Raw genomic sequence first — 15,719 nt, 5'->3', positions numbered from 1 at the left:
GAGTAAATCCGGATCGGGGCCTCCCCTGCCGAGCCGCGTCCACACGCGCCAGAACTTTGCCCAAGTTGGCTGGGAAGCGGGTTGCGCCTCGGCGCCTCCTCCGCCCGCTCCTTCCCCGGAGGCCAATCCGGAGCGCCTCTCTCCCTTCCCCCGGCGCTGCCTGCTTCGCTCTCTTCTTCTCCTCCTCCTCCTCCTCCTCCCTCCATCCCAAAGTGGTTCCCGGCGCGCTCCTTCTTCCCTCCCTCCCTCCTCTCTGCCTCCCTCCCTCCCTCTCTCCTCCGCCTTCCTCCGCCTTTTGTGCTACCAGGAGAGGCGCCGGAGCCGGAGCGGAGCGGGTCCCCCGCCGGACTTGCTGGTGGCGGCGGAGCTGCTGGGCGGACGACGGAGCCCCGAGCGAGCCACGGACCCCGGCCGGCCCTCCGGGAGCGATGCTGGTCCTGGCCGTCCTGTGGGTCTTCACGGGAGCCGACGCCGCTTTCGCCCAAGGTAAATCCGGAGCCGGATTCGGAGCGGAGAGAGACTTTTCTCTTGCTTGTTTTGCGCCTCGACGGCAGCGCAGAACCGAGGCTGGCTTGTTCCGTTCGCTGCGCGCCGGGGAGAGGCGAGGTTTTCTGCTCCCCTCCTGGGGAGAAAAACTTGGAGGGGGGAGAGATTTAGGAAAAGTGTGGAGCGGATCCCAGGACACCCCCAGAAAGGAGAGGCGCGTTCCCACGGGTGGTTGTTTTTTGGGGGGAGGGTCTGTATTTGCAGTGCTAATCGTGGAAAGGGGGTGCAGTCGGATTGAAATGGGGGGATGAGCGTCGTTGCTTCCGAGGAGGGGAGTTTGGGGGGGGGCGGAAGGAAGGAATGAGAGTCGCTCCCGGCCCCGCTTCGGATTTGCAACGGGTGTAAACAGAAGGGGAAACTCCGCGGAAGCTGATGGTTTTTTGGGCGGAGAGGTATTTTAAAAACGGGGGCCCCGATTCTGCGGCCGGGGCGGGAGCGAAACGAGCGTTAAAGAATCCGGGGGGGAAAGGATCGGGCCTGTTTGGAGGGCGAGGGCGAAGTTGACTGGATGAAGCCCCCCACTCGCCCCCCCCCCAAAAAAGTAGGATCGGAATCAGAGCGGTGGATCGGTCCTCTAGGCTCGCGCGTCGTGGGCGAGGAAGGCGGCGGATCCAGCCACGTTTTCTCCCGATCCTCCTCGCTCCCTGCTTTGTGGGCTTCGCTCCCAGGCAATCGGCAGCCTTCGAAAGACCGCCTTACTCGCGAGGAAGGAGCCTTGAACTCTGTGTGATTGCGCGGCGGTGGAGGAGATCCTGACTCGCGAGTAACCTCCATCCGGAAAGAGAGACAAGCCAGCAGCCCTCCCCACCCCCCAAAACAAAGCCCATCTCCCTTCTTCCATCTCACACCCGCCCCACATTTGGAAGCCAAACTCTGGGGGTTTTTTGGGCTGATGTGGGGAAAAAGTTAAGGCCGAAAGGGCTTTAAAGGGTTTCATTTGCGGAGGGGGGGGGCAGAGAGAGAGATGGAAAAAGTGAAAGTGACTCGATCAGGGTGCGCGCGTGGGGGGGGGCGATGTTTGAGGGATCCCAGGGGGAGGGGGAGGAGGAGGGAAATGTGTTTTCCCCCCTCCCCTTTTCATTTTTGGAGCCTCCAGGAAAGTTAAAAACATGTCAGGGGGAGGAGATGTGAAGCGGGGGGGGGGGGAGGAGAGGGGGAGGGGAAATAGGTTAGGATGGGGGGGGATTTCCCAGGCACCCAAACCTCCTCCCCCCGCCACTGCCTCCCAATCCAGCCGGAGGGGGAGAATTCTTTCCGAGGCGCACGCCGGAAAAGATTTGGTCCTGGGGGGCGCTGTTGGTGTGGAAGATGGACTTGTGGCTCCTCGTTGCAAGCGAGGATGGAGCTGGTCGTGGCCCAAACTTGGGGGGCGGGTGGGGGGCTGGAGAAGAGAGAAAATGAGGGAGGGGTGGTGAGAGCGCCTGGTGCCGGTTTGGGGGGCGCTGGGGGGGGCAGTTGAATCAGCGCTGATGGCCGCCGTCTTCTCTGCAGATTCGGGGTGGGGGGCTGAGCGCCTCGCCGCCCCCAGCCTGGTGGGATGCGGTTGCCAAGGGCTTGTTGGGGGGGGGAGCTTTGCCACTCCCCACAACTCCTGGGGGTGGAAGGGGGGCGTTGTAGTTCAGCAGCATTGGGGGGGGGCGGGTTCCCCACCCCCTTTCCCCGCCTCATCTATTGCCTTGATATCCCTCCTTTTGTTCTCTGAGCTGAGCATGCCTGGGTCTCCCCCCTCCTCATTTAACCCCCCCAACAACCTTGACAGGTAGGTCAGGCCGAGAAGGATAGAGACTGGGCCCAAATTTGCACCCAGGGCCAAATGGGAAGATGTCTTAGAGTTAGAAGGGACTACAGGGTCATCTATTCTAGACCAACCCGCTGCAGTGCAGGAATCTTTCACCCAAGCTGGGTCTCGAATCCAGAACCCTGAGAGTCTCATGCTCTACCAGCTGAGCTGTTATTCCTGGTTCAAACCCTGTTGTGTCTCGGGCCCTAGTCTGATGCTCTAACCACTACACCACACTGCCCTCTATGTGTTGTGTGTACAAAAGCTCTGGGTCCCTGTTCTGGAGTCTGTTGTGCTTGAACTAGGTGGACAGCGGTGGGTGAAACCTTGAAAAGAAAGAGGGAAGCTGCTTGGCTTGCAGAAGGCCAGCAGAGTAGAGCTGAGTGGGGCAGGGGATGTCTGCCTTGGGCCACTTCTGCTGTGGAACGGAGGAAGATGAAGGTTCCTTGTGCAACATACTAATAGAGCCTCCCCTTTCAGTGGCAGTCTACCCTGGGACGCCACAAAGGCTGGCAGGATTGTGGGCAAGGCTGCTTTTGGCCGGGTGCAGATTTTTGTCTTTTTTGCGGGGGGGGGGGATATGTGGTGACATCCTTGACTTTAGGATAATGAGGACTCTCTCTGGTCCCTGGAAGCCGTCTGTGAGAGGATCACGTGGCACATGGTTAACCTGTGGAACTCCCTGCTGCAGGAGGCAGTGGTGGCTTTGAAAGAGGACTGGATGAATTAATAGAGGAGGAAGGAGGCCATCTTGGGCTACTGTTTGCCCCAGTGGCAATGCTCCTGAATGCGCAGCAGTGGAAAGGAGTCCTGAGTTCAGATTCTGCCTGCGGGTTTGCCAAAAGGGGCATTGCCCTGACCCAGCAGGCTCTCTTTATGGTCTGTTACCCTATTACTCTGAGTAGGCCCATTGGAATTAATGGACCTAATACAGCCATTCCCTTCAGTTCCATTGGATGGGGTCCAATGCTAGTCTTCCTCCCGAGTAAATCCCATTGAATTGGAACACACAAGTCACTAACTTGGGTCCACTGATTTCAGTGGGTCTACTCTTGAGCAGAACTGAGCTGTTTGGCTGTGAAAGGGACTCCCAGGGAAGGCGGTGGACTCTCCTTCGCTGGAGGTTTCTAAAGAGGCTGGATTGCAAGGGGCTGGACTAGAAGACCTTTGGGGGTCCCTTGCAACTCTACAATTCTCTGAGTTGGAATGCAGCCTGGTAGGTCTACTCATGAGCATGGCTAGCATTGGAGGCAGACCTATTATTGCAGTATTTCAAGCCCCTAGCTAAAAGGAAAAAAAGATGTCTTCTGATGGGGTGGGGGTCCCAAACTGTGTTTCTCTTTAAAATGCTATAATCTCCCCCCCCCCCCGAAAAAATATCCTCTTTTGAAGAAAGCTCTGTGTGTGTGTGTGTGTGTGTGTGTGTGTGTGTGTGTGTGTGTGTAAATCTCTGGGCCCTTCATTGGCTGAGATCCCACTCAATTTTTGCATGGGGGGGGAGCTGAGTTGTCAAGCTCCTCCCCTCTGTGACCACATTCCTTATAATTAAAAAGAAGGGGGAGGGGAGGAGCAGCCTCTTTGCATAGCCTGGAGGGGAAAAGGAGAGAAATTGGGATTTTCAAATGCGGGAGGGGGCAGGGGTGGGATTCCTAGAACCTCAAAATTGGAAGGGACACCCAGAGCCATCTAGCCCACCCCTCTGCAATGCAGGGAGAGAGGGGGACCTCTCAAAGAGAGCCAAAATGGGTTTCTGCTTCTCTCTCCCCACTCAGCCCCCCACTTCCCTGAGGCCTCCTCCCTCGGGTGGTTTTTCTGAGTTCTTCTCTGGGGCTGAGTAGCACAGGAAAGAGAGCTTTCTATTTAAACCAATTTAAGGAGAGAAGGGGGGGTGGAAACCAACTGGGGGGGAATTACTCTGAAATAAAGGCATGTAGAAGAAATTGTGTTAATCAGGGAGGTTCCAGAGGGATGGATGTCGTTTTGTGTGTAATTCTCTCTTTTTTGCTTCCATGGGGTGGTCAGCCCCACCGATGCTGATGAACCCTGTTCCTTGTTTAGGCGCAGGGCATGATCCAATTGGACTGCACAAAAGTAGCTATGGTTTATGCCAGATATAATCCAGGCGGGAGTTCTTCCCCCCTGGCTCCCCAGATGCTTTGAGACTACAATTCCCATCGTCCTGCGTCAGTTCAGTTGTCGTGGGTGATGGGAGTTGTAGTCCGAGGACGCCTGGGAACGCAAAGTTGGAAGGACTCGGATCTACATTGTGAGCTTAAAACACACACACCACTATTTCAAATTCTCTGGATGGATCAGGCCAAAGGGGAATTCTCTTGCTCAGCCTCCTGTTCCCACAGTGGCCAACCAGTCGCCCCAAACAGAAACCTGCAAGCGGGACCTGAGTGCAAAAGCAGAACTCTCCCCACTTATGATTCAGAGGGAGAACAGAACAATTGTGGCTAATAGCTATTGAGTGTCAATATCGAGTTAAGGAGGCATTTGGACTGGGGCAAACTAGCGGCTGTCCCAGGTGTTAGAGGGAAGGATGTGGGGGGGGGAGAGATCTGGGGGTGTAATGCAGGGCGGGGGTGGGACTCTGCGGCCAATCACCTGCCTGGCATGCAGAAGGGCAGAACTTTCCCTGTGATTATACAGTGGTACCTCAGGTTACATACGCTTCAGGTTACAGACTCCGCTAACCCAGAAATAGTGCTTCAGGTTAAGAACTTTGCTTCAGGATGAGAACAGAAATCATGCTCCGGCGATGGCGCAACAGCAGCAGGAGGCCCCATTAGCTAAAGTGGTGCTTCAGGTTAAGAACAGTTTCAGGTTAAGAACGGACCTCCGGAATGAATTAAGTACATAACCAGAGGCACCACTGTAATGAAATGATTTTAGATGCTGTATTATTTTACTGTTGTTAGCCGCTCTGAGCCCGGCTTCGGCTGGGGAGGGAAGGATATAAATAAAATAATCTTCCTCCTCCTCCTCCTCTTCTTCTTCTTCTTCTTCTTCTTCTTCTTTTTCTTCCTATTATTATTATTATTATTATCACAAGGACTTGAGGGAAGGCCCATGGCACCTGCGCTGCATGCAGAAGGTCTCCCACATCTGGGGAGGGGGCCTTGCCTGAAACCCTGGAGAGCCGTGGCTGCCAGTCAGTGCAGGCCACCGAGGCCCTGACTCGGGGAGAAGGCAGCTCCCTATGTGGGAGGGCTGGATCTCAGTGGTTAGAGCACCTGCGCTGCATGCAGAAGGTCCCAGGTCCCACCCCAGGTGCATCTCTGGAATATCAAAGGAGCTGTGCAGGTATTGAAATTACCCTGAGAAATGAGTGAGTGTTTGGGGGGGGGCAGATACGGCTGCGGTTGAGAAGGAGGCAGGGGCGGCTGGTGCTCGCTTGTGTGGCGAGGCTGGATGAGCCTCATCACTCTTCATTTCTCGCTAAATAATTTTCTGTATTTTATCTAAATGAAAGTCATTCTTCTTCCCCCACCCCCCCACCCCACCCTCTTTCAATCTCCTGCAGGGCTTCTCCCCACAATGGTGTGTCACAAATTGAAATATTCATTCATTTTCAGAGGCCTTTCTCTCTCTCTTTCTCTCTCTCTCTCTCTCTGTCCGCATGGATTATTTTTCATTTTCTCCTCTCTTTTTTTTCAGGGGGAAGGATGGGGGAAATTTAAAACGGAAAAGATTAAAGATAATTTTGTGTGTGTGTGTGTGGAGAGGAGGGAGACCACTGAAAACAGAGCAAAACTCTCTCTCTCTCTTTTTACAGGGGTTCAGTAAACACCCCCAAGGCTATCCCATGTTGCAACCCGGGGATATCAGATGGATGGGGTCAGCTCTTCTGCTACATAGAAGGGTTGCCAACTTTAGGCGCTCTGCTCCTCGGCCTTTTCACAGCAGCCAGGAGTTCGGAAATTTAGGAGGCGGAAAATTCCACCTCCTCCCCCAACATCCCGTTATCTCTCCTTGGCAGAGCAAAGTTAAGTTGTTAACTGCAGAGGAGCAAGGGCAGAAAAAAATGTTGGCAACCCTGCTGTGGAGGCAAACGCTTTCCAGGCTTAACATGGCGGAGGGTCTTGGACAGAGATGAGGAGGTTGGTTTTGATAGCACGCTCTTTCTCCATGGCGTATGGAAGCGTTTGCTTCTTGCCTGGTCACCTGCAACGAATTGGAATAGTTTCTAGGCGACCAAGCAGTGGTGATGGCGGAATCGCAGAATTCTAGACTTGGAAGGGACCGCGAGGGTCATCTAGCCCACCCCGCTGTGAAGCAGGAATCTTTCCCAAGCCTGGGATTAAGAGTCTCGTGCTCCACCAACTGAGCAATCCCACTTGCTATAACTGCAGAGAATTGACTTGGGGGTGGGCATTGATCGATATATCATTTCATTCATTTAGTCCGTAAAAATTAATTAATACAGTCATACCTTTTGTTAAGTTTGCTTCAGGTTAAATCTTTTCAGGTTGCATCCCGCAGCGACCCAGAAGTACCGGAAAGGGTTACTTCCAGGTTTTGCCGCTCGTGCATGTGCAGATGCTCAAAATGACGTCATGCGCAGAAGCGGCAAATCTCGACCCTCAGACGCGGGTTGCATTCTGCTCATGTTGCAAATGGGGCTCCGGAACGGATCCTGTTCACAACCAGAAGTGATTGTAAAACACATACACACCACCTCTGGGCAGATTTAGGTGCTTCTCAGAATTCCCAACCAGAGGAGTGAACAAATTCAAGCTATTGATGGCCACTGCTAGCCACAATGGCTATGCCCTGTCTCCATAGTGAAGAGGAAGCAATGTTTCTGGAAGCTACAGGAGACAAGAGGGTTGCTCTCGTGCTCGGATCCTGCTGCAGGTTTCCCTAAAGAGGCATCTGTGGTCGGCCACTGTGAGAACAGGAGGCTGGACTTGATGGGCCCCCTCTGCAGCAGCCAGGATCTTCTGTGGTCCTTGTGGAACCTCCAGCTCCAGAGACAGTCTATCTGCATTCCCATGTTCTTTGGGGCAATTGGCCCCTGTGAATGGGGACAGGAGGCTGGACTAGACGGGCCCCCTTTGGCCTGATCCTGCCGGCTCTCCTCATGTTCTGATGTCTCCTGGCCTCCTAGCAAGGAAGCCTCTCTCTCTGCCGCCGCTCTGGGGTTTCCCTGCCCACCCCCTGTAAGAAGCGGCGTAAATATTGTGAGTGGCACTCGGGAGATAATAACAGTCTGACTGCAAATTGATTAGTGCTGTGTGGAAACTGCCAGCCTGGGCTGCCCACGCAGACCGACTGCCACTTACCTGCCGGGTTCGCTCGGAGGGAACAGACTGAGGTGGGGGGGGGCTGGCATGCAGAATGTGGGGGGGGGGAATGGGTGCGGAGGAGCAGCAAAGGACTTTGGTAACATGGTGCCCAGAGCGAGGACTAAATTTTGAGCTCCTCCGCCCAACTATTATTTTCACGATAATTGGTACAGTTGCTTTTTATGCATCTTCTCAGTCAGTATCCATATAAGACAGGTATTATTAATATTAATATTAATAGTATTATTGTTTTGCACCCAGTTATTATTAGCCTGCACTGCCCTAGATCTGGAGCTGGGGGAGTCCGATTAAAACCCTCCTCCAGTGGGGAGAGGGAGGAGCTCAGCTCCCTAGAGACCAGGGAGTTGCGTGGAAATGCAGACATCTGCGGCTGTACTTTGTACCCCATTGCTGTCTCTAACCATTGGCCCTGCTGGCCAGGGCTGGCTGGAGGAGCAGCCCCACAGCCTCTGGAGGGTCTCATTTTTGCTGCGCCTGCTTTAGGGTCCTGGTCAGGGGTGTCCTCCCCACTAGTCCCATCATCGCCCCGACCACTGGTCATGCTGGCTTATTTATTTATCACAGAGATAGCCCAGCTTTTTCTCCCTGGCGGTTAAGGGGTGTCATTCATGGTTCCTCCTCCCCTTGTTTAATCCCCACAACAACAGCCCTGTGAGGTAGGCTGAGATGCAGCAACTCCCAAGGAACTTCAGGGAAGTTGTTAATGTGTGACATTTTAATGTATTTTTAATCTTTGTTGGAAGCCACCCAGAGTGGCTGGGGAAGCCCAGCCAGGTGGCCATGGACAAATAATAAATTATTATTATTATTATTATTCATGGCTGAGTAGGGGGGTTCGAAGGCTCCTCTCTCCTGGGCCCTAGTCTGACACTCTAACTACTGCAGCACACAGCTCAAGCCTTACTTGAGAATAGCTTAGGAACATAGGGACCTGCCAAAGTTCATTCTTTCTTCATGATCATGAGGACTTGAAACTTGGATGGATTAAAATTAATAGAAGGATGAGAAGGTGATTAAAGAAGAAGAATGAAGTGGCAACTTCAGGAAGCAATGGACATATGTTTGTAACAGGAACAGGAAACCTCATTATTATTTTTTAATTGTATTAAATTTAAATAATTTGGATCAATTTGTTAAAATTTGGAAAACTAATAGAAATATATATATAAGAAACTTGCATCCTTTTATAAGAAGGCCATTCACTTGGTGGCAGACTGTCCCAGCTTCACTTGCCAGTGGCCTCTTCAGGAGGGACTGGGAATGCCCCCTGCCGGCAACCTTAGAGAGCTGTGGCTGCCAGTCAGTGCAGGCAACATTGCAGTTACCCCTGCACCAGCCCACCTGCTCCCGGGCTCCCTTTCCAGAGCCGGCACTCTGCCCCGCAATCACTGGCGTGAGGGTGGGTGGTGCCCCTGAGCTCGTGCAGAGGGCCGCTGCCTCTTTTCACTACCTCCCTTTGTGTCAAGGGAAGGGCTCCGAGATTGAAGGGAGTGTCTTGGGTGCGTTCCCTCCTCTGCCGACCTCTGGAGAGGAGCCCAAGGTTGGCGCTGCCTGCTGACGGGAGAGGAAAGGGCAGGCAGGCAGCCTCCCCAGCCGCCCGTCTCGGCTTGTCTCCCGAATCTCCCTTTCCGCCCATCTCCGGCTGCCATGGCTGTCTATCAATCAGACTCGCACTCGCCTCCCGCTCTCCTTCCAAGTCAAAACGGATCCTGCGGAGGATGACTCTCCCCCCGGGACTCTCCTCGCACTCGTCTCCACGGTGTTTGGCCAGGCCTTTGCCGGGGGGGGAGGGGGGGGAGTGTGCGGGAGCTTCCTAGAATGTGTGGAATCCCAGAACGGTCAGACTGGAAGGGACTTCAAAGGTCATCCAGCCTGGCCGCCTGCCATGCAGCCTCAGCCGAGTTTCCCAGCAGAAGCTGAAGTGGGCAAGAGCACCTCTGAGTGAAGTGCAGAGTGCCAAGTTGGTTCTGGTCCTGGCCCCTCCCCTCTAGGGTGCCTCTGCTCTAAATCCAGGTGTTGCTGCACCCCTTTCCATGACCTTGTGGTCTCTTCCAACTCTACAGTTCCACGATTCTACCTTAGGGAAAATGGCTTTGCAAACAATGTGCATGTTAGGCAAAATAACATTATTTGGGACGGGGGGGAGGGGCAGCTAATTTAATGATGGTGATGATGATAATAATAATGCAATAAGCGTATACTAGGATAAATTTGGGGGACGCTGGTGGCGCTGTGGGTTAAACCACTGAGCCTAGGACTTGCCGATCAGAAGGTCGGTGGTTCGAATCCCCGCAACGATGGGGTGAGCTCCCGTTGCTCGGTCCCTGCTCCTGCCAACCTAGCAGTTCGAAAACAGTGAAAGTGCAAGTAGATAAATAGGCAGGAAGGTTTCCATAGGCGTTTCTGTGCGCTGCTCTGGTTCGCCAGAGGCGGCTTAGTCCTGCTGGCCACATGACCCGGAAGCTGTACGCCTGCTCTCTCGGCCAGTAAAGCGAGATGAGCGCCCCAACCCCAGAGTCGGCCCCGACTGGACCTAACGGTCAGGGGTCCCTTTACCTTTAGGATAAATTTGCAATGTGAAGCTGGTGCATTTCCACAGGGAAAATGCTTTAGAACTCCCAAATGATGTCCAGAACTTAAGGGTGTCAAGTCAAGACCCTCAAAGGCCCAGATCCGCCACACTATCTGCAAACCAGGGCTGCTGTGTGGCTGCAGGGCCTCATTCTCCTCCCCCCCCCCACGCTGGGCTCCAAACTGGGACACCTGAGACCCAGAGGGGCTAGTGGGTGGTGGCCAGCTGAGCCACCTGGATCCTGCAGCCTTTCCTCTGATTAATCCAGCTGTGTCAACAGGTCCCTGAGGCCGGGTGATGACGTGTGTGGCCCTTTGGGCGCTGGCTGCCTCGTGAGTCACTGTGCGTGTTGTCTGGCAGGCTGTCTAAGGGCAGGATGACACCACTGAGACTTAGCAAGCCTCTGGCCTGGCATTGCTTCTCAGGCTTGCCTACTCTGCAGGGTTGTTGTGGGGAGGGGAGGGAGGCACACCCGCCCGCCCCCCGAGCTCCCTGGAGAAAAAGGTGGGATGTAAATGCAAGAAATAAATAGTATTGTAATAAATGAGCAGATTACTAGATGGGGGACACCAAAGCACTCTGGGGAGAGGCTGGCACCTCTGCACATGCGCAGAGGCACTCTTGCTTTGTGTGCCTGCCAGGGGCAGGGAGGGTCCTAGGTTCAGGAGGATCCTGAACTGGGCCTGTGTGATGATTGGAGCACCTCCTGCCTGATCACTGGAGGAATTCTCTGTGTGGCCATGAAATTTGGGGGGCCATATCTCAGTGGGGAGAGGGAGGCGGGTGGCGCTGTGGTCTAAACCACAGAGCCTTGGGCTTGCTGATCAGAAGGTTGGCGGTTCGAATCCCCACAATGACGGGGTCAGCTCCTGTTGCTCGGTCCCTGCTCCTGCCAACTTAGCAGTTCGAAAGCCCGTCAAAGTGCAAGTAGATAAATAGGTACCACTCCGGCGGGAAGGTGAATGGCGTTTCCGTGCGCTGCTCTGGTTCGCCAGAAGCGGCTTGGTCCTGCTGGCCACATGACCCGGAAGCTGTACGCTGGCTCCCTCGGCCAATAAACGAGATGAGCACCGCAACCCCAGAGTCGGTCACGACTGGATGTAATGGTCAGGGGTCCCTTGACCTTTACCTTTATCCCTGTGGGGGGTGGGGTGGGGAGCAGAGGCTGAAGTGAGTGGAGCAACAGGGCTGGTTTTTGCCTTGCACAACAAAGTGAGATTCCAACAGAGGTTTCAACCCACCCAGGCAAGCGGCTGTGATTGCTGCCATTCAGGGGGTTGGACTAGATGACTCTGGGGGTCCCTTCCAATGCTACAATTCTGGGCACGATTGCAGTTCCAAGAATGTGAAGGGTGTTTGGGAAAGGGCCTTTGTCCTTAGGGAGGGAGGGTGGCCTGGGACTGGGCGAAGTGCCAAGGGCCAGAGAGTCTGTACTGAGATAGCTCTGGGTTCTAGATTTGCTCTTGCCAGACCCCTGTGAGGTAGGCCACTGGGGGGGGCGTTTTGCAGGCAGAAGACTTGGCAAAGGCTAAAGAATCTTTTAATGAGGGTGAAAGAGGAGAGTGCAAAATATGGTTTGAAGCTCAACCTCAAAAAAACGAAGTTCATGGCCACTGGTCCCATCACCTCCTGGCAAATAGAAGGGAAGAAATGGAGGCAGTGAGAGATTTTACTTTCTTGGGCTCCATGATCACTGCAGATGGTGACAGCAGTCACAAAATTAAAAGACGCCTGCTCCTTGGGAGAAAAGCAATAACAAACCTAGACAGCATCTTAAAAAGTAGAGGCATCACCATGCCGAGAAAGGTCCATATAGTTAAAGCTCTGGTTTTCCCAGTAGTGATGTATGGAAGTGAGAGCTGGACCATCAAGAAGGAAGATCGCTGAAGAATGGATGCTTTTGAATTCTGGTGCTGGAGGAGACTCTTGAGAGTCCCATGGACTGCAAGAAGATCCAACCTCTCCATTCTGAAGGAAACCAGCCCTGAGTGCTCACTGGAAGGACAGATCCTGAAGCTGAGGCTTCAAGACTTTGGCCACCTCATGAGATGAGAAGACTCCCTGGAAAAGACCCTGATGTTGGGAAAGATGGAGGGCACAAGGAGAAGGGGACGACGGAGGACGAGATGGTGGGACAGTGTTCTTGAAGCTACAAACATGAGGGAGGGAGTGGAAGACAGGAGGGCCTGGCGGGCTCTGGTCCAGGGGGTCACGAAGAGGCGGACACAAGTAAACAACAACGACACTCCTGTGGGGCCTCAACAGTGGAGCGTGTTGGGGGCGTTCTGACCATCTCCAAAATGGAAGCCTGGGTCCCCCCCCCCGCCCGCCCAATGGTGTGTTGATGGCAAATTCCTTTTCCTTCCATCTCACGCCAGGCTGAGTGGAGCCATTGTCGCAGCTCAGCCACCCGTGGCAGCGAGAATCAAGGGGTGAGCTGGGGCTGCAGGAAGAGGCAGCCTTGTGGGATGGAGGGGGCTTGCCTGGGGGGGGGTGAGGAAAGGCAGCCTCCTTGCATTCCTTTGGGGGTGCCTTGCAAACAGGGGGAGGCGGCAAAGAGCAGGGCGTGTTTGTAGAATAAGGGGGGAAACTGAGTGTGATCGCAAGCCAAAATAAAAGCATCTTCTCCCCTGCCAGGCCCAAGTCGAAGGCCAGCTTGGGTCTATTCATTTCAGTGGGTCTACTCTAAGGAGCTGGATATGCCTTGGAATTGTAGGATTGCAGTGTTGGAGATGACTCCGAGGGGCATCCCGTCAATGCGCTTGAGAAAGGAGATTGCAGAGCTTGAAAAGTTTCAGGGCAAAGTCATCCAGGGGCGGAGCAACTCCCCAGTGACTTTTAGTTTAGAGAAAAGGCAAGTAAGAAGCAAGAGGGTAGAAGTTTATAAAACAATGCGTGGCACAGTGGAAACGGGCAGAGAGAAGCTTTTCCTGCTGTCTCCTAATGCTGGAATCCCTTGAAGCTGAATGCTGGGAGATTTAGGATAGATGAAAGGGAAGTCCTGCTTCATTCTGTGCAGAATTAAACTGGAACTCTCTGCCACAGGAGGCAGGAATGGCCACCAGCTTGGATGCTCTAAAAGAGGATAAAGCAAATTCATGGGGAAGGAGGGGGCCCAGCCTGATGGATCTGCTTTGCTCCCACGGAAGGAGGCAGCTGTGCTTCCGAATATCAGTGTCCTGGGTCTGGGGGTAATCTGAGAAACATGGTCCAGGACCGGTCCAGAATCTGTAGGTTCCACTAGGAGTCAGTCCGACAGGGCCAAGGCAGGACACGAGGCAGGAAACCAGGCAAGGACGGGTACAGGATCTCAGGCAGGGTCTGGCAGACAGCAATGTTGCTCCTGCAACCTGGGGCAGGGTCCGACAGCCTTTTATCTTTGTTGGGGTAGTGGCTGGTCCTGATCCCCCGGCGACTCACCTCCCTGTCTCGCAGACTGGGACTCTTCAGGATCAGGCCCCAGACTTGGTTCAGGTGATGCCTGAGGCAGAGGTTCCAGTTCAGACTGAGACTCCTCTGGTTCCGAGTCCCAGGCCATCACACCCAGCTGCTGGAAAACCAGAGGAGGGGAGAGTTGCTCTCTGTGCTCAGGCCCTGCTTACAGGTATCCCTTTCAGGCATCTGGCTGGCCACTGTGAGAACAGGAGGCTGGACTAGACGGGTCCATTTTGGTCTGCTCAGGGGGCATGTCCAGGGCAGCTTGGACGTGTGTGTTTGGGTGAAAAGTCTGGGCAGGTTTTTTGGTTGTGGATTAAGAGTCATGACTGAGGGGATTTTCCCAACCTGATTCCCTTCTTTGCACTCCAGCTCCCATCAATCGCAGTCCAACCCAACCCCAGTTGCAAATTCTCTTGCCTTCCATTTATTAAGGGCTCTTCCATCCTCCTCTCCTCCTGGCAATGCCCAGAGCAGTTAACCAAAGAACTCCATCCTCTGTGTGACGTGTAATGAGCTGGTGCGGCTTGCTGGCCCCCCAACATGGGGCACCAGCCAGTGGCTTAGACAGATTTTGGGATTCAGGCAAGAGGGGAGAGGTCTGTTGAGGCCCATTAACTTTGCTAGCTAAGCAGAGCTTCTGTGTCCAGAGGCAGTCTACCTTGGAATGCTGGTCTCTGGGAAGGGGCTGTTCCCATCACCCTCCTGCCCTGGTCTTCCACTTCCCATAGGCTCCTGCTTGGTGGGGTGCAGGGGTCTTCTGGGGGCTGGTCTGTGACGGAACATGACTTCTTCTTTGGGAACCCCAAAATCCTCACTTATGTGATTATGTAAGTGAGAGAGAACTGAGACGCGGGTGTCACTGTGGGTTAAACCACAGAGCCTAGGACTTGCCGATCAGAAGGTCGGCGGTTCGAATCCCCGCGACAGGGTGAGCTCCCATTGCTCGGTCCCTGCTCCTGCCAACCTAGCAGTTCAAAAGCACGTCAAAGTGCAAGTAGATAAATAGGTACCACTCCGGCGGGAAGGTAAACGGCGTTTCTGTGCGCTGCTCTGGTTCGCCAGAAGTGACTTAGTCCTGCTGGCTATATGACCCGGAAGCTGTACGCCGGCTCCCTCGGCCAGTAAAGCGAGATGAGCGCCGCAACTCTAGAGTCGTCCGCGACTGGACCTGATGGTCAGGGGAGGGTGCTGTGTCCTGGCTGGGGGTTCATTCCAGCCCCCAGCCGCCCCAGGACAGAGCGGGGAAAATGGGCCCAGGCAGGAGGAGCGGGGCTCTGCGAATCCCAGCCGGCCTTCGCTCCCTGCGAGGAGCTGCCTCCTCATCCCCCATCCCTAAACCCTCCTTTAAAAGCCACTTAAGGAAATTGGGGTTGAAGCTGCCAGCAGGGCCTGCCAGGCTGCCGGGGGATTAAGGGGTTTAACTCTGGGCCTTCTGGCCACAAAGCCAGCATATGCTCCCTGCCCCTAAGCCCAGGCAATTTCATCCCCCTCCTGAGCTGCCGGAGAGAGCGTCTCTGGGGGGGGGGTCTTTTCCTTGCGCCCTGGGGTGGGAGGAGGGCGCCTGGAGTGGAAGAGGGAGCGTCTGCAGAGGGAGCTCTCGAAATCTGAGCCCTGGTCCACATGGCGCATCGATTATTATTGTGGTTAATAATACAGAATAATAAATCACAAATCGTAAATAAATAATTAGAATAATAAATTATAATATTTGTATTAAATAAAAATAAAGCCTCTGGCATGCTTTAGTTGTGTTCCTTTCCAGATCATCATCATCATCATCATTTTATTGCATTTGTATGCTGGCTTTGCCTCCAAGCGATTGCCACCAACTCTCATAGCAATAGAACTCACAAGCATCCATTGAAACTGAATGCTGGAAGTTTCAGGACACATAAAAGAAATCTGGGGAACTCCCTGCCACAGGAACCACCTGGATGGCTTTGAAAGGGAACCGGACAAATTCATGGAGGAGGAGGGGGCTATAGACACCGTGGCTCTGCTCTGCAATGCTTCTGAATGCCTGGTGCTGGAAACCACAGGAGAAGAGAGGGCTCTGTGTTCGAATCCT

General features: G+C 54.0%; 1 protein-coding gene across 1 annotated transcript in view; it reads left to right on the top strand.

Moving 5' to 3' along the window:
* Nucleotides 1–303: 303 nt before the first annotated feature.
* Nucleotides 304–15,719, top strand: part of KIRREL1 (kirre like nephrin family adhesion molecule 1) — a 105,714-nt gene continuing 90,298 nt past the window's right edge. Inside the window, exon 1 of the mRNA XM_081840959.1 lies at nt 304–486. Coding sequence (XP_081697085.1) covers nt 429–486 — 58 coding nt within the window. The 5' untranslated portion in view covers nt 304–428. The remainder of the gene's footprint in view (nt 487–15,719) is intronic.

This window comes from Podarcis erhardii (genome assembly GCF_964252035.2).
Source record: "Podarcis erhardii genome assembly, chromosome: 15".
NCBI classification, from domain to species: domain Eukaryota; kingdom Metazoa; phylum Chordata; class Lepidosauria; order Squamata; family Lacertidae; genus Podarcis; species Podarcis erhardii.
The sequence above is the reverse complement of the archived record's forward strand: the minus strand, read 5'-3'. Positions and strand labels throughout refer to the sequence as shown.